The sequence below is a fragment of the Mytilus trossulus genome, chromosome 8 (assembly GCF_036588685.1).
Source record: "Mytilus trossulus isolate FHL-02 chromosome 8, PNRI_Mtr1.1.1.hap1, whole genome shotgun sequence".
In the NCBI taxonomy this organism is placed as follows: domain Eukaryota; kingdom Metazoa; phylum Mollusca; class Bivalvia; order Mytilida; family Mytilidae; genus Mytilus; species Mytilus trossulus.
In genome coordinates, this window is record NC_086380.1 from 481,235 (window position 1) to 506,676 (window position 25,442).

At 32.9% G+C, this 25,442-nt stretch overlaps 1 protein-coding gene and 1 long non-coding RNA gene across 2 annotated transcripts; one reads left to right on the forward strand and one right to left on the reverse strand.

The window, feature by feature from the left end:
- Positions 1-2,932: 2,932 nt before the first annotated feature.
- Positions 2,933-8,336, reverse strand: LOC134681572 (uncharacterized). The gene is made up of 5 exons (XR_010100640.1): positions 8,172-8,336; positions 7,267-7,394; positions 6,098-6,287; positions 4,282-4,451; positions 2,933-3,025 (listed from the first exon to the last, which is right to left on the reverse strand). It is a non-coding gene; the product is annotated as an uncharacterized LOC134681572 (long non-coding RNA).
- A 4,125-nt stretch (positions 8,337-12,461) lies between these two features.
- LOC134681573 (LHFPL tetraspan subfamily member 6 protein-like) lies at positions 12,462-20,706 on the forward strand. Its single transcript, XM_063541220.1, has 2 exons — positions 12,462-12,885; positions 20,024-20,706. The coding sequence occupies exons 1-2, from the start codon at positions 12,516-12,518 to the stop codon at positions 20,236-20,238; spliced, it is 585 nt and encodes a 194-aa protein (XP_063397290.1). The 5' UTR covers positions 12,462-12,515; the 3' UTR covers positions 20,239-20,706.
- The last annotated feature ends 4,736 nt before the right edge of the window (positions 20,707-25,442 follow it).

Genomic DNA, 25,442 nt, shown 5'->3' on the forward strand with positions numbered 1-25,442 from the left:
ACAGGGACTAACAATTGGAAGACCGAGTCATAAAACATTTAATTAAACAGGGACTAACAATTGGAAGACCGAGTCATAAAACATTTAATTAAACAGGGACTAACAATTGGAAGACCGAATCATCAAACAGTTAATTAAACAGGGACTAACAATTGGAAGACCGAATCATAAAACAGTTAATTAAACAGGGACTAACAATTAGAAGACCGAGTCATAAAACAGTTAATTAAACAGGGACTAACAATTGGAAGACCGAGTCATAAAACAGTTAATTAAACAGGGACTAACAATTAGAAGACCGAATCATAAAACAGTTAATTAAACAGGGACTAACAATTAGAAGACCGAGTCATAAAACAGTTAATTAAACAGGGACTAACAATTGGAAGACCGAATCATAAAACAGTTAATTAAACAGGGACTAACAATTAGAAGACCGAATCATAAAACAGTTAATTAAACAGGGACTAACAATTAGAAGACCGAGTCATAAAACAGTTAATTAAACAGGGACTAACAATTGGAAGACCGAGTCATAAAACAGTTAATTAAACAGGGACTAACAATTAGAAGACCGAATCATAAAACAGTTAATTAAACAGGGACTAACAATTAGAAGACCGAATCATAAAACAGTTAATTAAACAGGGACTAACAATTAGAAGACCGAATCATAAAACAGTTAATTAAACAGGGACTAACAATTAGAAGACCGAGTCATAAAACAGTTAATTAAACAGGGACTAACAATTGGAAGACCGAATCATAAAACAGTTAATTAAACAGGGACTAACAATTGGAAGACCGAGTCATAAAACAGTTAATTAAACAGGGACTAACAATTGGAAGACCGAATCATCAAACAGTTAATTAAACAGGGACTAACAATTGGAAGACCGAGTCATAAAACAGTTAATTAAACAGGGACTAACAATTAGAAGACCGAGTCATAAAACAGTTAATTAAACAGGGACTAACAATTGGAAGACCGAATCATCAAACAGTTAATTAAACAGGGACTAACAATTGGAAGACCGAATCATAAAACAGTTAATTAAACAGGGACTAACAATTGGAAGACCGAGTCATAAAACAGTTAATTAAACAGGGACTAACAATTAGAAGACCGAGTCATAAAACAGTTAATTAAACAGGGACTAACAATTAGAAGACCGAGTCATAAAACAGTTAATTAAACAGGGACTAACAATTGGAAGACCGAATCATAAAACAGTTAATTAAACAGGGACTAACAATTGGAAGACCGAGTCATAAAACAGTAAAGAGCATGAAAATGAATTTGGGAATATGTCAAAGCTCGGAACAGAATATCTATATATGTTCCCGGTCAAAGAGAAAACAACTCAATCACAGAGAAGATAACAGCCGAAGGCCACCAGTGGTTCTTCAATGCATTTTTTTTATTTAAAAAAATTAATTATAATCATCAACAATTTAAGAGTCTTATGAACAGTCAAAATAATTATTGTTCTTCTGACAAGAAAGTTTTATATAGAGACCGAATAATGACGAACTTTCTTACGATCAAGTTTATTTGTTTTATATTTTAACGAGAGAAATTTATGTATTATATGAAAAATTATTACACCAGGGTTTTCGATATCACATACTATTCAAAACATTTACTAAATCTTATCATCGGTATGAGGACATCATTCGTAAATATAGCTCAACATGCAGACTTCTTATACGTTTAGATATTTCACATCCAATATTTTATGGAAATATATTCTAAAAAGCACAAAAATGTCATTATTCACCTCAGAAGCTAACAAAACCTTAAAATATACTTATTAAGAATGGATATAGCTACGATACTGGTGTCAGGTCATTAAGGATTGCATAATTTGGCGTTAATATTGATTCAGGTATAGGGTCTTTGCATCAGAACTAAACACATTTATATAAAAACCAGTTGTGACACGGGTTATGTTATGTTATGTTATACTGTGTTCTGATGGTACACAGGCAAAATTGCAACACATGTAAACGCATGTTTACCAGGAATTTAACGTATGTTTCAAAACATGTCAGAAACGCATGTTTGGAGCACCGTACGTTAAACGCATGTTTGGAGAACGTATTGTTTACATGCGTTTATGGAAAACATGCGTTTGAAAACACATGGTAAACGGATGTTTATGTGAAACATGCGTTTGAAAACACATGATAAACGCATGTCCATGGTAACCATATGTTTGAGAACATATGGTTAACAGATGATCATAAACCGTATGGTAAACATATGTTTGGATGATGGTTGCTTTACTTCCAGTTGCAGGTCATATGCATATTCAGGCTATGAGATCATGATAATCAGAAATGAGCTCCAACCCTAATTTGCATGAAGATATGTCTCCCTACCTGGACACAAAATTCTGACTATGTGTTGATTCAGTCTGCTCTTACTTCTTAAAATGCTTTTTGCCTAGCAAAGCAGCTTATACCAGTTTTCAAGTCTTTGCATTGACTCGGTCACTGTTTGAACCTTTAATAACCTCTTGCACTCAAGGCAATTAATTTCAGAATAACTGAGGGGTTCTAATAACATGTAGAATATTCTAATAACATGTAGAATATATGAACAAAACATGTCATCATGTGAATTATTCATTTGAAATAAAACTTTCATGGTATCAATTCTATTGCATCATATGAGCATTTCGTCTGAATGCAGATGTTTTAATCAATAAAGAATCTACAGCTTTACAGTTTACACTTTGACATGTTTTTTTAAGGATTTTTAAGAACGCTTACAAATTGTAAGATAAGATGAGAACCCCTTAACCATCCCATCAGCTTAAAATTAAACCAATTTCTATACATGCATGTTTTCTTAAAATGGCATGATTGATAATAAATTCTCATCTTTGGTAACAGAATATATTTTAAAAATTTGTTAATACATTTGTAGTATAATAAAATGTACATATAAGTAACACAAGTTAAAGTCTATTTCTTCATCTTTTTTTCTTCTTTTAACAGTTTCTTTCCATGGCAGATTCTGAAATAAACGCAAGATGCAAATTTTATAATAACAGCAACTAACTATCAATATATCTTGATTTTAAAACAAGCAAAATAAACAAATTAAGGTTAATATTATTATTACTTACAGTGATACATGAACATCTGAATATTTACAAGCATTCTGTCAGTATTGCATTACAATTTATCGGACCACAGCTGAATTATCACGTTGTGATTGGTTAAACGCCGTCACATGGTGACCCCCTATGAGAACGTTTGGGGTTAGTAAGTTTCATAAGAGGTTCATGACACGTTTATGGTGACATCATCTGTTAATGTTGTTGTGTTTCATTGTTAATTTTTTCAACAGAATGCAGCAGAAAAAGTCTGGTGTCCGATAAATTCGTTATACGGTTAACTACTGACCCCCTACAGATCCATAGAGGGTGAATAAAATTCATAGGGGATTTGGCCTCCGGCCTCACCCCCTATGGATTTTACTTACCCTCTATGGATCTGTAGGGGTCAGTAGCTAACCATGAAAAAAGACAGACAGAGAAACCAATGCACAAACCGAGAAACAAAATGCCCATACATATTAAAGGGGCATAAAAAAGTGTGGAAAACTGGATGGACAGACCACAGAAAGGGAACTAAAAAGTTAAAACCATTGAAAATCACATATATATCACAATACCTATTTAAACAGTGATCTTTTATTTTTTCTCAAATAACTCATTATAACTAATAAAGGAAACAATTTCTGTTTGCATCCTCAACTGTCACCTTTCTCCAGTTTTAATTGTTTGATATACTTTACATGTCATTTTTAAAGCATAAAAGTACATGTTAATGTGTTTTGTCTAACTAATATAAACTTCCTAATAATCCAAATTGCAAAATAATTATGTTTTAAATTTTACTACTTTTTTGTTGTTGAGGGCAAAGAAATTCAAAAGTAACATTGTAATCCCACATGCAGGATTCTGCACCACGAATGTCATGCTGATGTGCAATGGGTTAACGCAGTATTGCAAATTTTGATTAAGTCGAAGTGCGATGATGGCATTGTGACACTTTTTTATCGATAGCTTTGCTGAATTGCTAAGGTGGTAATTTGAATTTGTTTATCATATTTTCTATGTTATTTTTTAATGTTTACATGTGAATTTGGTCAAGGAAATTCCTGTTTACCACCCACTTCATTTAGTGGTGATATAATTTGATTGGTTGAGGTCACAAGTTAATAAAACATTCATAAATATATATATATTCTATATAACATAATACCTTGTCTTAACTTGCTCATGCTGGTGTCCATGTACTGTGTCTGTAATATTTTCCCCTTTTCTTTACTTTTCTTCACTTATATACGTTTCATTTCTCCCAAAAGTCCAAAACAACTCAACTTCATCAGGCCCATTGACATATATTAGCTTGTTTTTGTGGAAAAATGACCTCTGAAATTAAAACAATTAAAATATTGATTTTATTACAATTTACTGAATTAAAGATTATATACCCATCTTATGTACCTATGTTTAGTAAACCAGATGCTCCACAGTGCACAGCTTTATAAGATTGCAGAGGTCAAATCTTGAACATGTGGAGCAAGTATGACACAACATTTAAGCTTGATACAGCTCTGAATTTGGATTGTGATTAAATAGTTGACACAACATAGGTTTCTGACACAGAATAAATGTGGTCTAAGAACTTTAACTTAAAAACTTAAAATTTTTAAATTGGACATTTATCTATTATGGTCCAATATCCAAAATCTAAATACATGGTTAGATTCAGCATATCATAGAACCCCAAGAATTCAATTTTTGATGAAATCAAATGAAATCAAATAATGTTCAATTTTAGACCCTTTAGACCTCAATGTGAACCAATTTGATAACCGGGCCTAAATATTAAATATCTAAATACATGGTTAGATTCAGCATATTGACGAACCCCATATATTCAATCTTTGTTAAAATCAAACAAAGTTTAATTTTGGACCCCGATCTGAAACTTGAAAACTTGGCCCATAATCAAAAATCTAAGTACATGTTTAGATTCAGCATACATTGTATCAAAGAACCCAAAGAAATCATTTTTTGTTAAAATCAAACTAAGTTTAATTTTGGACCTTTTGGACCTTGATGTAGACCAATTTGAAAACAGGACCAAAAATTCAGAATCTAAATAAACGGTAAGATTTGGCATATCAAAGAACCCTAATAATTCATTTTTTGATGAAATCAAACAAAGTTTCATTTTGGACCCTTTCTGATTCTTATTCCTAAACTGTTGGGACCAAAACTCCCAAAATCAATCCCAACCTTTCTTTAGTGGTCATAAACCTTGTGTAAAATTTTTATAAATTTCAACTAACTAATGCTTAAGTTATTGTGCAAAGCCAAGAAAAATGCTTATTTGGGACCTTTTTTTTTGCCCCTTATTCCAAAACTGTTTATACCAAAACTCCCAAAATCAATCCTAACCTTCCTTTTGTGGTCCTAAACCTTATGTTCATAGAAATTTCATAGATTTCTGTTGACTTATACTAAAGTTATTGTGCGAAAAATAAGAAAAATGCTTATTTGGGCCCTTTTTGGACCCTAATTCCTAAACTCTTGGGACCAAAACTCCCAAAATCAATCCCAACCTTCCTTTTATGGTCATTAACCTTGTGTTTAAATTTCATAGATTTCTATAATTGATTGTAAAGAGAGCTTTCAATCAAAATAAATAGTACAATGTATGTTACTGCTAACATGGTTAATTTTCAAACTAACCCATGAATAAAAAATGTCACCTCTATGTCCTCAACATTTGACTTTTCCCAAATTAAGTTAAAAGGGGGGGGGGGGGGGGGTTGTCAGTGAAAAAACTATGTGAAGTAAGTTTTTTATCCTACATGTACATTGAACTTTTGATGTCGTCCCTAAGTCTGAAAACAAAAAAATATTTAAACAACTTAAACATAAAAGAGGGACGAAAGACACCAAAGGGACAGTCAAACTCGTAAATCTAAAACAAACTGACAACGCCATGGCTAAAAATGAAAAAGACAAACAGAAAAACAATAGTACACATAACTTTCATGACATACCTCTGATCACACATTTGCAATGTTTCATTGGCTGCTGCTCCTTATTTGCACATGAATCAATTCAGCACTTTTCAAATCCACTACTAGTCTAGATACATGTATAAATATAGAAAGCATCACCGCTAATGACTTCTGTTTTGTTGATTATTTTCCACTACTTCTTTTAGTGCATATACTTTCATTAAAAATGCTAAAAGAAAAATGTTTAAATGCATAAACATGATAAAAGGAAGTCATGGAAGTTACATGTATGATCCATGTAACTGTCAAAATTGCCTCACTTTGACATTTCAAAATAAGACTAACAGATTTGCCCTAAAAAATATGACTTTACAAAAAGCATTTCATCAATTATTTTAATGTTCTTCTGCATCATTTCAAATCAATATGATCAACACAACATTTTAATGAATGAACTGGTTACATTGCATCTCTGATTTTGTCAATTAATGTCAATCTTTGGGCAATAAACATGATAAACATAATACATGTACATGTATTAACATGATAAAGGAATTTGAAATTTTAAGTTATATGAAGATGTGGTATGAGTGCCAATGAGACAACTCTCCATCAAAATAACAATTTATAAATGTAAATTATAGGTCAAGGTACGGCCTTTAACACAGAGCCTTGGCTCACACCGAACAGCAAGTATATATACATGTATTTATCACGATTTTGTGCTGTATTCGTGTCAGTTCTGACTTTAATACACCTATAGATAATAAAATTGAGAATGGAAATGGGGAATATCTATACATTAAATGATTTACATGTCTATAAAACCATCTAATGCCCAAATTTTTTAATTTCTATAGAATTACAGCCACATGATTAATTATCTGCCTTTTCACAATGAAAATGACACGAAAAAAAATAGTATAATAACAGCATCCCCCTTTTATAAAGTGACTTGTATATTTATTTTGTACACCGTTAAACGATCTTTTGTGTCTGGCTTCATGTATTTAGTGATATTTCTTTTGGTACTGGATATTGATTGCTATGTCTTATATAAAATTATGAGTGAATTTTAATTCATGTTTCAAACAAGCAGATAGGATACGGGTATTATCATTAGAAAACATTTCAGAAAAGAATACCCACTTCAGAGTGGTCCGTAAGACACATGTAGGATGGATATCTTATTTTTTTATTTAAATTACCTTTAAAGGAATTATTGAAGCATCATCATGCATGACTGGAGAAGGCCCCAGTTTGCAATTGGCAGTCAGTGCAACACCCCACTTTTATCAACATTTCTGGATCTGCCACTGTTGACCAATTCAACCAGCTGTGAAAATGAGATAAAGGTTATGTTAAACTTGGCATTCACTACACACAAAACAGTTTCAGACCTATTACTTATTTACTTGGAATGATTAAGTTTTTACATATACTAAAATCATATAAAATCAAACAGTGACTGTGTATCCCAAACTCTGTGCATGTATGATTTGACAAAAGGTGGTCAATGGTTTTCAGGGTGTTTGGTGGTGTTTTGGGTGACGAAAAGACCCACCCCTCTGGATTTCATGTTTTTATGCCCCGGATTTTGCAATCAGGACCCCTCCAACGCCCCTAGAAGACAAATACTTTGTTTACAAAAAAAACTGTTCTCACAAGAAGGTCATAAATAAGGGACTGGTACCCTATTCTAACCAGCAGGGCATGAAACAGCGTAGTCCGAGATTACTCTGACATCCAACATAACAGCCGTTGGACGTCAGAGTAATCTCAGACTAGAAACAGCGACCCTGATTTTTGGCATATTTGTAATATAAAAGTAATATAGCAAGTAACCCCCCCCCCCCTTTTCCCAGATACAAACATACCATTCATATGTCAGATAGTGTTGTATTATTATATTTTATGATATAAACTCAACATGCTCAATGGAACTGAAAGTTGAAGAACATGAAGTATGGAAGATGTCTAAAATTATTTACAGAGTATGGACTATGGACGATGTGCATGGTGTGGCGGTATATGGTCGACACAGAGAGAAGTTAATGCTTACATCTTTCTGCTTATCCATTTTAAAAAATGTGAATGATAAATTTATTTTTACCTTTCTTTGTGCTTTCCAAGTGGCAAGTCACCAATCAAAACAAAAAACCTTTCGTTGCGTTGAGTTTCATTTCAATCGTTCCCTGGTTTCTTCCAGTGAATCTACAAGTTATCTATTTCCATTTATTTGTTTATCGGTTTATCGCTGTTTTACTTGGAGATAATCCTTGGTCATGTTGGTGTTCCTTATAAAAGAAGCTCATACGGAGAGAAGAAGAAGAAGAAGACCATCAGTTTGAACAACCAGAGTTGTTTATACCATATATCTCTGACTCTGTCCATTCTTGCAGTTAGTTTAAAAAAAATTGAAACCTCCATCCGCAGCTCGTGAGCGTCCATGGTATTGCGTCATAGTATACAAAATGGTAACGGTGAGAATTCCGGGTTTGCGTACTCTCGTACATTTGCTAAAGTGAGGGTCTGGAAACCGTTTCGGGAGGAAAGAATAAAGAATGATGGACGAATTAAAGTGCAAAATAATGAGAGAAAAAATAAAGAAAGGAAAGAGGAGAGTAAAAATGCAAAAAATAGAATAAAGAACATTTGAGAATCATGGGGTTTAACTTCTAAATTATAATTAGACTGAATATTGAGAATTATTGAAAGTAAAGGACACAAAAACATTATAAATGAAGAAACAGAGAAAATGTTAATGGTCTGAAAATTAAAGATATAAAGGACCCGCATCCAGAACCTTGTATTCATTTTTATTCAATTAGTTTGTTACATTTTTTTTTCTTTTAAGTGGTAGTAGTTTGATAAAATTAGTTGTCATAATTTTTTTTTATAGTGACAGTGTTTGAGTTGGTCGAGTTGTATAGAAAAGAGAAATTGAGAAGGACGTTTATTCCCAAGAGTTATAACTGTTCTAGTAGCATGCTTTGGCAGATTAGAGGAACATAATTTAGTGACTATTGTTTGTCAGGATTTTAACATAATAAAATGCTTCTTTCCACTAATTCTAAAGAGCCTCATTGAACAAGACAGAAACTACCTCAGACAATCTGACACTTACTAAGGGAAGACCATTAAACTTCAAAAAAGGGGGATGTGTTTAAAAATAATAATCTGACCCCCAATTTGATTAAAAAATATATTCTGGTCAAGCAGATGACAAAAATATTATTCTGAATGTGGATTTCCCACATGATACCTTATAGTGTTTAATTTTGATTGATAGCGTCGAAAAACTAATTTAATTTGTTCACACTGTGTGCAAAAAAACCTTCTGAGTCAGAAAAAAATAATCATACCCCCTTTTTTTGAAGTTTAATGCTTTCCCCCTTAATTTAAGTAATATAAAATATGAAAACATATGTTTTTAAACATCAACATGTTTATAGGGTATTACTCAAAACATACGTTAACAACCTGTTTTTAAACATATGTTTACCAGGTGTTTCTCAAAACATGCGTTTACCAGGTGTTTTTCCAAACATATGTAAACCACATGTTTTCAAACACATGTTTACCAGGTGTTTCTTAAAACATATGGTAAACATATGGTCAAACGCATGTTTCTCATGTGTTTTGTAAACATGTGTTTCACATGCGTTCATCAACGCATGTTTACCACATGTTTTTCAAACGCATGGGAAACGCATGGTTTCAAACACATGTTTACCACCTGTTACTCAAAACACATGGTAAACATATGGTGAAACGCATGTTTACAATACGTTTTCAAAAACACCTGGTAAACATGCGTTGCAATTTTGCCTGTGTATGATACTAAACCCCTCACGGAAAGGATTCTGCCTGATATTCATATGATGAGAACATAATCTTTCAATTAGTGTAATTGAAGTCTGGAGCAGGCATGTCAGTTAACTGCTAGTAGTCTGATGTTACGCATGTATTATTGTCATTTTGTTTATTTTCTTGGTTACATCTTCTGACATCCTACTCGGACTTCTCTTGAACTGAATTTTAATGTACGAATTGTTATGCACTTACTTTTCTGCATTGGCTAGAGGTATAAGGTGAGAGTTCAGATCTCACAAACATGTTCAACCCCGCCGCATGTTTGCGCCTGTCCCAAATTAGGAGCCTCTAGCCTTTGTTATCTATTAATCATCTATTAATCATGTGTTTTTTTGTCTAATATGTTCTCCTAATTATTTGTATTGTAGTCCTGTAATATTATGTTGTCATTTCAATGTTATATTTAACTTGGCCATTAAAGTGCGAGGTGTGACATGCAACAAAATCTGGTTCAACCCACCATTTTTATTCCCCTTTAAAAATTTCCTGTACCAAGTCAGGAAGATGGCCATTGTTATAATATTGTTAGTTTCTGTGTGTGTTGCATTTTAATGTTGTGTCGTTTGTTTTCATTTATTTTTGAGATATTAAGATAAGACGTGGCACGGTACTTGTTTATCCCAAATTCATGTATTTGGTTTAGATGTTATATGTGTTATTCTCGTAGGATTTTGTCTGATGCTTGGTCCGTTTCTGTGTGTGTTGCGTTTCGGTGTTGTGTCATTGTTCTCCTCTTATATTCAATGCGTTTCCCTCGGTTTAAGTTTGTTATCCCGATTTTGTTTTTTGTCCATGGATTAATTAGTTTTGAACAGCGGTATGCTACTGTTGCCTTTATTTAGTCTTGTATCATTTTAACTTTAAGTTTCTTGTGTACAATTCGGAGTTTAGTATTGCTTTATAATCACTGAACTAGTATATATATTTGTTTAGGGGCCAGCTGAAGAACGCCTCCGGGTGCGGGAATTTCTCGCTGCATTTAAGACCTGTTGGTGATCTTCGGTTGTTGTCTGCTCTATAGTCGAGTTGTTGTCTCTTTGACACATTCCCCAATTGTCAATTTTATGTATATAGTTGACTTAACATGATTGTAGATTTACAGATCTCTAGACAAATCAAATTACCTCTAAAGATGCCAACAAGAAACTTTATCATTGCGACAATCAATACTGATAAAGAATCTCTTGTTAATGGAAGACCTCTGGGAAACTTGTTGACTGTTTTACTGTTATTCATGTAAATGAAATTACTGTGTAAAGGTAGTTATTGTATTCTCCCAAGGACGTATAATTATCCTGCTTAATATAGCTGGAATTTATCAAAGTCAATGTACTTAGCACTGTTATGTGCAAACCAACTCTAATTTACAATACCATATATGAAGGACAACAATTTAAATTAAATTACACATAATGAAAAGTTTTAAATGTAAAAAGTCCTAGAGTCAAATCAAATTGTAGGGAAAAAAGGCCGATATATCAAATGAAATCTTAGAATTGAAGCAAACGCCAACGATTTTTAATATGTTATTGCCAATGAGAGGCGATCGCTTAATGATTATGATGAATGGCTGTGAAGTTTGTGGCAAATACAATGCATATTCAGGACAAGAATATATTAACGCAATATGAACTTTAAGGGCATACAATACAGTTACAGTGTAGGGAATGACGTTGGTAACGTAAATTGTTATTTTAGCGACTTCAAACTATGACTTATCGGGAAAAGGTGCAGTTTTGGACTGATTTTTATCATTCAAAATTATCTAATTTGTAAACGAGTTCATGGACCCCTCTGTTTTAAAATGCAATTTGGTTTGATTACGAATTAGGATTATGTGTGCCAAACTTATCGATGCTAGACATTAGTCGCTAGAAAGCTTGCGACCTCTATTTACAGAACCATGCCGTCTATACAATCGCTGGGAGACTTTATCGAACTTTTAATTTCAGATTTCCTGAGTACACAGACTTCGTTTTTTACAGAATAATCGTGTTTTAAAGCAAATCAAGCCATCGATCTTCATCATAACTTATTCTGGCAATCAGATTGCTGAATTACCAAACAAAATAATCACATTCTTTTGCAAAAGTAAAACATTTATTACACTTTAATAATCTGTACTTTATACAATGTCTCTGTATTTAAAGTAGAAAACATGAGCCTGAAATAGCGATCCTCACTTTAGATTCCATTAATGCTGTCATCTATTCCTCGTTCATAATCGAAAACAGACTACATTTAATGTGAATCAACAGCTAGACTTGGGATTACTGAGAAAAATGCAACAATTATATTTATCCTTAGTATGATTGGGGAATCGACACTTTGCTTTGTTTGCTTAATTTAACAATGACGTACGTTTTTTTATTGTATAAATATGGCATATTAACATTATAATATTGTACATACAACATTTGATTCGTGTATTCAGACAGATGCATTCTAAATACACTTTATAGACTATATACTAATTGCTCATTATACTTTATAAGTGATGTATTGATTACTCAATTAACTTTACAGACTATGGAAAATTTGTTAGATGATGTAACAAGCCAACGATGATCTTACTAAGGACATGATATCACCCGTTTTAATAATCTGGGCTTTTCTGTCAGTTCTGGTTTCCGGTTTAACTACGTATGCATTTGTTCAGCCTGTGTGGCTTGTTGGTTCAAATCTGTTAGATACGTTTGGAATGATAAATTTGTGTTTATCAAGAACACTATTTCCCGGAGGAAACTTAAAACAGGAATGTGAGTTTTATGGTGGATATTTCAATTTTGGAAACTTACCGTCTGGAGCATGGCAGGCTGCGTGTGTTTTATATGGGACAGGATGTGTACTACTTTCATGCGGAGCATTCTTAGCTGTGTGTACATCGTGCATTCCATGTGATGTTGTTAGAACTGTTACAGTTATGGCAGGATATGTACAGTTTGTAGCAGGTAGGTTGTTAGGACTGTAACAGTTATGGCACGATATGTACAATTTGTAGCAGGTAAGTTGTTTGGACTGTTACAGTTATGGTGGGATATGTACAGTTTGTATAAGATAAGTTATTAAGACTGTTACAGTTATAGCAGGTTATGTACAGTTTGTAGCAGGTAAGTTGTTAGGACTGTTACAGTTATGGTGGGATATGAACAGTTTGTAACAGGTAAGTTGTTTGGACTGTTACAGTTATGGCGGGATATGTACAGTTTGTAGCAGGTAAGTTGTTAGGACTGTTACAGTTATGGCGAGATATGTACAGTTTGAAGCAGGTAATTTGTTAGGACTGTTACAGTTATGACGGGATATGTACAGTTTGTAGCAGGTAAGTTGTTAGGACTGTTACAGTTATAGCAGGTTATGTACAGTTTATAGCAGGTAAGTTGTTAGGACTGTTACAGTTATGGCAGGATATGTACAGTTTGTAGCAGGTAAATTGTTAAGAGTGTTACAGTTATGGCGGGATATGTACAGTTTGTAGCAGGTAAGTTGTTAGGACTGTTACAGTTATGGCGAGATATGTACAGTTTGTAGCAGGTACGTTTTTTGGACTGTTACAGTTATAGCAGGTTATGTACAATTTATAGCAGGTAAGTTGTTAGGACTGTTACAGTTATGGCAGGATATGTACAGTTTGTAGCAGGTAAATTGTTAAGAGTGTTACAGTTATGGCGGGATATGTACAGTTTGTAGCAGGTAAGTTGTTAGGACTGTTACAGTTATGGCGAGATATGTACAGTTTGTAGCAGGTAAGTTGTTTGGACTGTTTCAGTTATGGCGGGATATGTACAGTTTGTGGCAGGTAAGTTGTTAGGACTGTTACAGTTATGGCGGGATATGTACAGTATGTAGCAGGTATGTTGTTAGGACTGTTACAGTTATGGCGAGATATGTACAGTTTGTAGCAGGTAAGTTGTTAGGACTGTTAAAGTTATGGCGGGATATGTACAGTTTGTAGCATTTTAGTTATCAGTAACGTTTATAGTCATATGTCCTAGCTGAAGGTTGTCAGAATGGTTACAGATATGGCAGGGTATATATAAACAAAGTTAAAATGGTATTGTTGCCAATTAAACAACCAAATGACACAGTAGTTAATAACCATATGACGGTATGGCCTTCAACAATGAGCAAAGCCCATACCGCGCTGTCAGCTATGAAATTCTTAAAAATTACAAATGAAAAACAACTCAAACAAGAAAACTAGTGGCCTTATATATATAAATAAAAATGATAAACGAAAACCAAATTTGTAACCCAACAAACAACCATGGCCAGTTTGTAACAGAAAGGTTTGGAAACCCGTTACTGTTATGGTTTGTATATAGTTACAATTGTTACAGCTGATTGCCGAATTATTGAATGAGTAGAAACTTATACGTGATTTGTGCTTAACAGATTTAATACGCATGCATTTTCTTTGCACCCATAAGCAGCACAATACTTTACTATCGGACTAACTAAAGAAGAGCACATTTTCGAAAAATATGTTATAATTGATCATTCAAATAACTTTTCACTGAGTAATCACTCAGTCTAGATCCAAAGTCTTATTCGATGCATAGGCCACAACTTTCCAATTGAATGTTACATTAAAGAAAAACAGGTCTGTTAGACAATTCACATGGTACCAGTTTACATTTTATCGTTTTAAACACCCAGAACAAATAATGTAATCGTGTGGATGAAGTAAACATAACCCAAAACAATTACGCATGATATTTACTCTGCTTTTAAGGAAGATTGAAGAGAAAGTCATAAAAATATCGGTTGACCTTGATAAGGTCAAATAACTGCCATTTGATATTGTATATACATGTCAACATTTATCTAGTTTATCGGATTGCAAGAAAAACAAATAATATCTAGAAGATGTTAAACAACGCATGAGATAACAATTTCATTAATGTAATATACTTTTTCACGATATCATTAACACAACAATTTGCTTCACCGATTTGTCTACGTTTTTTGTAACTTAATTGTAACACCAATTACTTAACTATATGTTAAAATAAACATTATGTAATGTTACTGTAATCAGTGCCAAGGGTAGGTTTTCACGGCAAAGTGTTGTAAAGTTGTATCATTTGTTAAATTGGAAATGCAAAAACATACATAATTACCGGTATCTTATTAAGATTGGACAATATTGTAGAGTCTCGTGTAGATTAACGAGTTACATATGAAAATAATCAAACTTAATGGTTTTGAAATAAACACAATTAATGGACGGGAACTTTATGTTCAAACATTAAACTATTCATTCGTATTGTGCGTGAGATAGACACTGTCCTGAAATAATTTATTTACACGTGCGGTAGATATTCATTGACAAGATTTACACTTGGAATGGAACCTTACTGACACGATTTACACATAAAACAGATATACTCACTTACAAAATTTGCACGTAATGTTGATACTCACTGACATTATTTGTTTATACTTACTGACACACTTTACGCGTGAGGTAGAAACTAACTGACACTTTTTGCAAGATAGGTAGATGTTCACTAAACAATTTACACTTGAAGTAGATACTCACTGACACAATTTACACGTGAGGTAGATACTCACTGACACACATGAGGTAGTCATGATATTTACTGACCGACCAAAAAAAAAAGCACACGAGGAATGTGATTAATAATACAATAACATTTGAGGTAGATTTAGGATAAATAGATTAACAATTAATGTCTTGAATTTAGGATTTGTGAAACTTAAGTAAAAATAATATCTAGGCATTTTTTCAACTTGTCTCTGAAGATAAAAAACAAAGATGAACTATAATACCTTTTTCACGAGAAAATAGCACTTAATTAAAATGAAAAATGGTAATTGTCTTATCATCTGATTGTTTTACACTCAATAGTGTTGTGCTTGAAAAGAAGGCGCTGATTGAGTATGTGAGGTTGGTTGGTGTGCAACACAAACTTCAGTAAACAGAATGAACCTTTTTTATTTCAGATTTATAGTTCTAAAAAAATAGATTTTCCTGCAATTTGAGTTCGGAGGAGAACATTTGGAGGGGATGATCTTTAGGGGGTCTCTCTCTTTTCCATTTTAAAAGCCAAGGTTTGTGTGTAACAGTTTGCTGAGTTTTAATGGAATGATTAAATACTTTGATCACAAATAAGTTGTCAGAATACAAGTGAACGTTGTATTGTTTTGTTTTGCGTATGAATACTTTATGTCATACTCCCTTTTCCATTATTACGACCTAAATCTCTTAGTTAATCAATGTCATTACAGCGTTTTTACAAGAATCTATTTAATTCGTTTACAATGGAATGGACTATTTGATAAAAGAGTTTTAATAATTGGAGTCCTTTGAAATATAAAAGACCTCTCTCTATCAATAGTAATTAGCATTTGAATTGCAAGCACGTAAAGATATAAAATAACGTTGTTACACAGTTCATAAAGTTAGTTTATAGTCGGCGAAAGGATATCGCCAATTAAGTAAATCAACCGGACGAATACATAGAGAATAATACATGGCAAAATCCGTATCATATGTCGTATCATCCCGAGACATCAATATCAGCCTAAGGGCCTTTAGGCCCGAGGGATGATATTGGTCGAGGGTGATACGGCATGTGATACGGATTTTGCCATGTATTATACACTTTATCATATATTTCAACAGAAGAGTATTATATTATATGAACTGTTTTCTGATCCATAGCACTGGGTTACCTTCAGTTCTACTTTTGTCTTGTTTCAAACTGCTCAATTACTTGTCCGAAGCACCTTACAATTTGCGTGCTGTTGTTTTGAAAACATATTTTGTTTATTATTGTATTTATTTGTGTGTTTTGTACTTTTTATAGTTGCATTTAGTGTGCCAAAAATATGAAAGCTTGACGTTCGTGACGTGACATACAATATAGAAAACTTGACGTTCGTGACGTCACATACCTAACAATGACGTCATTTAAAAAAATGACCTATTTTGAGGAAAAATTTTCTTGAGCAAAAAAAAATAAAACTGACGTCATGTAAAAAAAAAAAAAAAAAAAAAGTAGGGGTGTGATAAAGGGTAGGGGTGCGATAAAGGGTATGCGATAAAGGGTAGGGGTGTGATAAAGGGCATGCGATAAAGGGTGCGCATCAAAGTTGCGCGATATGGATTAAACAACAGGCTATTTATCACATATGCAAAACTACTGTATTTACAACTAAACATATGATAAAAGTTAATTATAATTTATGACTTTTCTGAGATTGTTATGAATTAGGCCATTACTGTCTCGTTTGCAATATTTCATATTTTTCACGTCATGACCTTTTATAGCCAACTATACGGTCTGTGTGTTTATCATTGTTGAAGGCCGTTCAGTGACCCATAACTGCTTATATTCATTTAATTAAACTCTGTTGTCTCACACCGCATCTTCTTATTTCTATAAAGATAATTGAACCCATCCCAAACGGCATCGAGTTCCATTGAGTCCCAATTCCGACTAGACGTGGCTGCGCATTTATACATCCAACACACGTCAAGCAAATTAACTATTTACTTTTTGGCAATCTGTTACAGTATATATAAAAAAAAAATATTCTAAAATTAATAATGATTTATGAAAAATATGTGACAAACACACTTAAATCTCTCATGCATAAAGAAAAAAAAACATTCAACATTTCCTCTACAACATTTGTTTTGTTGTTTTTTTTTTATTCTCACCCAGGAAAAGTTTAAAATATAGAGTAAGGAAACGACGAACAAGTAAGGCCAAAACATAAGCCTTCAAGTTCAGCCTTTGATAAAAGATATAAGTCGGTAAACAACACGTAGAAATTGATTTCAATACTCTCAGAATTATGTAATCTAGATTTTTATAATCAGATATATTTTTTATATTGTAATATTGCATGTCTTCGATGATTGATGTTTACTTATCTGTTTGAGTGGTACATCATACGAAAATGATAATATATCAGTATTATCTAACATGCAATGTTTACATTGATAGTAACACTACAGATACATCTTACTTAATATTGAGAATCGTGTTTACATTTACTCGCGAAAAAAAACATTGACATTTGAGAGTTCATTGTTACATTGGTATTCCCGACTCTGTAAGTTTGATTTAATGCAAATAAGACAATACCTATTCAGAAGCTCATGGTAGACATGCATACCCTGCGTTACCAGTAATTAATACTTTTTCTGCTATCCATTTTGACAAAGTGTTTTTAGATAGTTAAAATTTATCGCTTGTCAGAACGATCAAAATGTCAAGAACAGAACATAGTGTATGGGCTACTACAGATTATCTGTAAAAAACCAACAACAAAAAACATATACAACTTGACATGCAAAACTTGCAACAGAGAAACATACATACTGCATCACTCAGTTACAGTTTTTTTCGCCCTCATCAGTAACCATCTTACGGTCGCTGATTTATAACGTTTGCATGGTGTAACAAGTCAGTATTTACAAGATCTTTAGTTTTACGTAAAACATATCTTATAGTTTATATCTTGTATTACACAGATAACGTTTTACTGGCAATGCTTGTTACCCTGTATTACACAGGTGCTTCACGTTATCAGACCATAGTTTTCATGATTTATTTTCATCTACAAATTGAATGAACATCAAATAGTAAACAAAAAATGTTTGTCAATATCATTGTTGATTTTTATTATCTGCTAAATAGATGATGACTCAGACTTTGTGCCTCTATTGAACGCATCTATCGCAATAGAACTCGAAATAAAGGATACCCAAGATTCATGTGACTTTGTTAAACGCATCTATCGCAATATAACTTGAAATAAAGGATTCCCCAGATACATGTGACTTTGTAGAACGCATCTATCCAATAGAACTCGAAATAAAGGATACCCCACATACATGTGACTTGTTGAACGCATCTATCGCAATAGAACTCGAAATAAAGGATACCCCAGCTACATGTGACTTGGTTGAACGCATCTATCCAATAGAACTCGAAATAAAGGATACCCCAGCTGCATGTGACTTTTTCAAACGCATCTATCGCAATAGAACTTGAAATAAAGGATTCCCAAGATACATGTGACTTTGTAGAACGCATCTATCGCAAATGAACTCGAAATAAAGGATACACCAGATACATGTGACTTTGTTGAACGCATCTATCCAATAGAATTATAAATGAGGGATACCCCAGATACATGCAGCAAAGTTTTATTCATATATTGACGACTTGCACCTAGTCTCTATCATTTGTATTAAACCACATTGAGCCGGTAAAATAGCTTAAAAGTCATTTAAATTTGGGTGTCGATTGGAGGAGTTGTGGTTTAGGAAATGTGTGGTTTGAATTGGTTGAACAAAAGGGCTAAAAATAGTTGACATATTAAAACGTTTTTTTTCCTTCGACAATTTCTTTTATGATTAGTCATTGCCAATGTTAAACCAGTTAAGACAGGGAGAAATATATTACCTATGAGAATTTTGCTAATTTAATAACAATATAACAAATGAACAGAAACAAACACATCCGAGCACTTTCAATTATTCTAATCAATAAAACGGAAACGGTAGATGATGCATTGCTTCCAATCGGAAATAAGAAATTGTATCTTGTGTAAAATTAGTCATTTCCAAAATTTGGAAGGAAATTCAAATGAAGTGAAAACAAGCAATAAAAAACATATATAAAAATGACAGGATCTCAGATTGTTAATGATTTGATTCGAATTTACCTGAAGTTCTATAAACTTTTGTGGCAAGAAACCAAATTACCATGATTGATGTCCTCGAGTGTTCACTTTTATGTTTGTGTTTTTGTTTCTGGTTGCTGGACACACAGAACAAAAAGACATCATATTAAACCCCAAATCATCTCATCATAAAAATAAAAAGAAAAAAGCAGTAATACTACAATTGTACAACAACTAAAAGAAAGCCAATAAAACCTATTGAGAAATGGATGAAATAATTCTAGAAACAACGAAAATTTAGAACAGAAAAGGACACATGTTGACTTAATGCTTATGTCTGTGATCACATTTTTATTTTGTATTGTCCATTATCTTGTCCTATTCCATATTGAAAATGTGCTAATGTTTTCTCTATTTCAGTCCTGGTAATGATTGCAGGGTTATTTATTTACCCATTAGGGTTTGGATCATCGGTTATAAGACAATACTGTGGATTTAAGTCCGTCATGTATCAGGTCTACGATTGCTCTATAGGTTGGAGTTTTGAACTCGCTGTAACAGGGACGTGCCTAGCCATGTTTTGTCCAGTTCTTTCACGGTTTACAGACATGAAAGGTCGCGACATAATGCCGTAATCGATATACGCTCGGACGTTATTTGGAAAGACTAAAGCATAAAACAAAAGACAACCGAACTCAGTGATAACTAACCTTTGAACATATAGAAATGGATGTAAGCTCTATAAAAGGGTGTAAATGTGTATGAAAAATTGAGAAGTCATTGACATAGAATTCTTTATAAATTACTGCTGGTGAGCTTATCAACTATAGTTATTTAGAATAGTTCAAATAGTAAAACTAGATCCAGAAATGGTAAAACCACCGTAACCATAAACACAAGTATACATAATGATACTTTGCTTCATAAAACCAGAAAATGTTTAATTAGTAGTGAGTAGTGCACAACCTAGATAGAGAATGATTTGTTGTATAATGATATCCAGCGCATTATATGCCTTAATCGTGTCAAAGTAATGATTAAATGAACAATTATCGTTGCCATTATATGCCTTAATCGTGTCAAAGCAATAATTAAATGAACAATTATCGTTGGTATTTGTCAAGTTGTTTCATTATTCTGTTTTATTAATTAAATTTACTGATATATACTGTCTCATATTTTATTTTTATGTCTACCTGTGCGAATTTCAAACGCGCAATTTTACACCAGCAATGAAAACCTTCTATCCTTTGCGGGTAGACTTTATATAGATAAATTAAGTGGTATAAGAAAAGCAAAATAAGTATGTTAAATTTGATGTATGCCTTTTTGTGCCTCTTCGTTACATTTGTTGTTTTTATAGTGATGCATGTATGTATGCCTTCATACTTTTGACGACACAATTATTTTTACGCTACCTGTACGAATTTCAAACGCGCATTTTTACACCAGCAATAAAAACATTCATTCCTGTACGGGTAGACTTTATAAACATAAATTAAGTGGTACAAGAAAAGCAAAATGAGTATGTTAAATTTGATGTATGGCTTTTTGTGATTCTTCGTTACATTTGTTGTTTTTATAGTGATATTAAGATGATAACACAATATTGACTGCTGTACCCCTATTTTTGACATTTTTACTCTTTGAGTATGTTTGTTTTGTTCATACATCGTTGACAATGTAATGGAATTTGATGTGACTGTCATACAAGTGAGAGGTTTAGCTAGCTATAAAACCAGGTTCATTAGAAAATGCCTGTACCAAGTCAGGAATATGACAGTTGTTATCCATTCGTTTGATGTGTTTGGACTTTTGATTTTGCCTTTTGATTTTGGATTTTCCTTTTTGAATTTTCCACGGAGTTCAGTATTTATGTGTTTTTACCTTATACTGTCTCGTTATATTAATAAAATGAAATTATAAATGCTGTTTTATTTCACTGAATTATCTTAATAAAAAAAGGTTTTGGTATGCTTCAAAGATACTTCGACATGTCTACTATACAAATAAATGGAAGCGATACCCTGGTATTTATAGTCTTGTGGTATCCTGCTGTGTGGCGAGCGAGTGAATGGTTATTTGCAAATCAATATTTAAATAACAGATATATTGGGGGCGTCATTACGGTCTGCGTTTCATTGTTGTCAATTTCATTCAAATTCAATTGAAGGGGGACAGAATTATTTTCTGACCCATAAGTGATAATGATAGCCCTTTGAAAATTTTCTCCACTTTCTAACACTGCCAAAAGTTCTACATAAACAGTTAACAGAAGTACTTTTATCATATTATTTAGAAATGAATTTGAATTTGTATCATGACCGTTTACTTTTTTTCTACGATCACTAGTGCTTTTATGTCTTTTAAATGGTGAAATCATCCCTTCGTAAATTTTACGGACGCCATCACGAGTTGGTTGACTCTTAAGGAATAAACGTTTCACAAATGATATCGGATATGTTCCTCACGTCGTAACTACAATCCCCTTCTCTTTCATGAATGTGATTACCGAACAAGACTATTTACCGGATTTGTTATCACATAAGCAACACAACGGGTGCCACGTGTGGAGCAGGATCTACTTACCCTTCCGGAGCACCTGAGATCACCCCTAGCTTTTGGTGGGGTTCGTGTTGTTTATTCGTTAGTTTTCTATATTGTGTCATGTGAACTACTGTTTGTCTGTTTGTCTTTTTCATTTTTAGCCATGGTGTTGTAATGTTTATTTTCGATTTATGAGTTTGACTGTCCCTCTGGTATCTTTCGTCCCTCTTTTATCATGCAGTGAATATAAAATTCACTAAAATTCGCAAAACATCATTTTCACTTGTATGTAAAATTGTTTCATATTTTTCTCCAGTTAAAGAAAGTCTGTTCAGTTGATACAGTATTGTCCAATCACACTGTTAAGATATACTGACTTCAGTATGGTACACAAAAGAGCAACCTAAATACTGGAATTCAAATACTACCGTGCTACCTTAAATGATTTGAATTGGGAACAATATACGTTTAAGTTCAATGTTAAATTGCATGATCAAACCAAATATCGCTCTGTACTGTCGATATACAAACAAAATGTTGCTCTGTTCTACGATATACTAAACAGAATTATTTCATAAATTATGTTGCGCCAATCTTGTCATATTCGTAGACAGGTACTTCGAAATGTTTTGAAGAAATTGTTTTAAATTTTGATGTAAAAATTATTCTTTGTGGTATGCTGTGAGGACATATAAGAGTCAACCTAGACAATAAGATTGAAATAGTTCATTCCAATCACCTCGGAATAGAAATATATAATTCTGGTACGTAAAACATCAATGTAAAAACATTTACTTTGTACTAGGTCATGTTTACCGCCTCAGTATAGCTTGTGTGCTGGTGTAAGGGCGTATAACATCAACCTAAATAATTACATTGTATTATTGCATGTTTACCACCTCAGTATAGCTTGTGTGCTGGTGTAAGGGCGTGTAACATCAACCTAAACAATTACATTGTATTATTTCATGTGCTTCGCCTCAGTATAGCTTGTGTGCTGGTATAAGGGCGTATAACATCAACCTAAACAATTACATTGTATTATTTCATGTGCGCGGCCTCAATATAGCATTTGTGCTGATGTAAAGGCGTATAACATCAATCTAAATTATTTCTTGTGTATCTCCTCAATCATTTTGTCAATATAGAAACATATGATTATATCACCAACCCTTAACAATTATTATTCTATGTTTATCTTCAAAGTTCAACTTTAAGGGCATACGATACAGTTTTGATCCTGTATTTACAAGTTCATGAAAATTTGCATATAGGCTATTGTTTACCTTATTAAATCAAATATGTAATAAAAAATATACCTTCATGTGCTACTTTTTGAGTAAAATGAGGTCGAAATTTTGTATATTTGCTCAAAATTAAGATTTGTGGCCGTAATTTCTTTTTCTTTTTTGTTATAAAAGATAAACGCAAATTGTTTTTTGTTAAATAATCGGTAATTTCTGTATTTTATAAGTAACATTAAAAATTATGCAATTTTTATCCAGAAATAACTCATATTTATCAAATGTTCATGAATAGAGGAAAAAACGTCATTTTTTGCTGCATGTTTATCAAAATTAAAAAAAATCCTCTATTTACAGTTTTATAAAATTTGGGTCACATAATCTCCCTGCGAAATGAAACAAATTGCCGTTTTGAAAAATAGGGGTCCATGAACTCGTTTTCAAATTAAATCAGTTTGATTGATAAAAATCAGTCGAAAATGCATCTTTTCCCTATATGTTACAGTTTGACGTCGCGAAAATAACATTTTACGTTAGCAACGTCATTACCTCCCCTGTAACTGTATCGTATGCCCTTTACGTGCTGTTGGGGGAGGGGTATAATATCAACCCAAACCGTTATATTGTATTGTTTGTAAAACAGTTGCAGCTCACGCATGTCAACTGACAAGTTATAATCATTGTAGAATTTTATGCTGACAAACAATGAGACATAATTACCAGTAGGCTTTGTATAGGTCTTAATTACTCTTCACAGTGCTGTTATTATTAAACATCAATGATTGTTGTCAGAGTTGATTCGATGTTTCCGGATCAGAAATATATTTTCCTATCTTTGACATTTCAGAAACGAACTTTCAATAATGCATTCATTGAGCTAATAAACAACAAATCAAATAGTTATTTGGTGTCTGACAATTGTAATTTAAGAATGTTAACAGGTTCTGTAAAGACATTTCTCCAGAGAAATATAAATTGTCAGACTTGACATGTTGTGCTCAAATGAATCCAAGGGTTAATAATGAACACATCAAACTGGTTATTCCAGGATTGTGTTTGTATACATATAGTACAGTGCAACAGTTTGTTTTGCTTATCGATAGCACAGAGCGATATTTTGTTTTGTATATTTAAAGTACAGGTTGCATTTCTGTAAATATTGACAATGCAATTTCCCATAGGAACTCCTTTTACGGCTAAAACTGTACAACTTTTACTATGAAGTTTTGAAAAAAATCTTATCCTAGAATTGAAAGTCCTTATGCATCACAATTTTTTTCAAAGTTCAAAATATATGGCTGTGCGGCATATTTTCAACGTTTATATGCCCTGAACGTCTCAGACTTACACTAATTTTCTTAAATACCCCTACCTCGAATGAAAGGTTACCACAGATTTCAATGTAAAAAATATGCACGTGTTTATTTACTGGTAACATTCCCAAGTTCTGTCTCTGCGATATGGAACACAGAGGGCATAACTGGGAACCAGTATGTAAACAAAATTAATTTTCTATGAATATTCAATTACTCCCCAAAAGAGGCGTGTTTTGAGCAACAGCTGTATTTACAAAGTGCAACCTCCAGAGCAATATTTTCTTACTTTTATCATGCAATTTAACATTTAATATTAATTTTTAACGTATAGCCTCCCTCCCCCTCATTCAAATCATTGAAGGTAGCACGGGAATATTTCCACTCCAGTATTTAGGTTGCTCTTTTGTGTACCCTACTGTAAACAGTGTATCTGAACAATGTGATTGAACAAAAGTTTTATGTACATGTGAAAATGAAATGTTGAGGGTTTTTTTAATATTTTATTTACTGCATGATTAAAAGCACTAGTTGTTTTAGGTTTTCAAAGATAGATATAAAAGTAAACGGTCATGATACATGTTCAAATTCATTTCTGAATAGTATTATGAAAGTACATTAGTTAACGGTTTAAGCAGATTTATTGCAGTGTTTGTAAGTGATGATTATTTTTTAAATGCTATCATTATCCAATATATATGCCCCCTTGTATTAATGAAATTGACAACACTAAAA

Excerpts from the sequence above, each read along its gene's own strand:
- LOC134681573 (XM_063541220.1), top strand. The coding sequence starts at position 12,516 with ATGATATCACCCGTTTTAATAATCTGGGCTTTTCTGTCAGTTCTGGTT. Across the intron at positions 12,886-20,023 it reads ATATGTACAGTTTGTAGCAG|TCCTGGTAATGATTGCAGGG; the intron begins GTAGGTTGTTAG and ends TCTCTATTTCAG.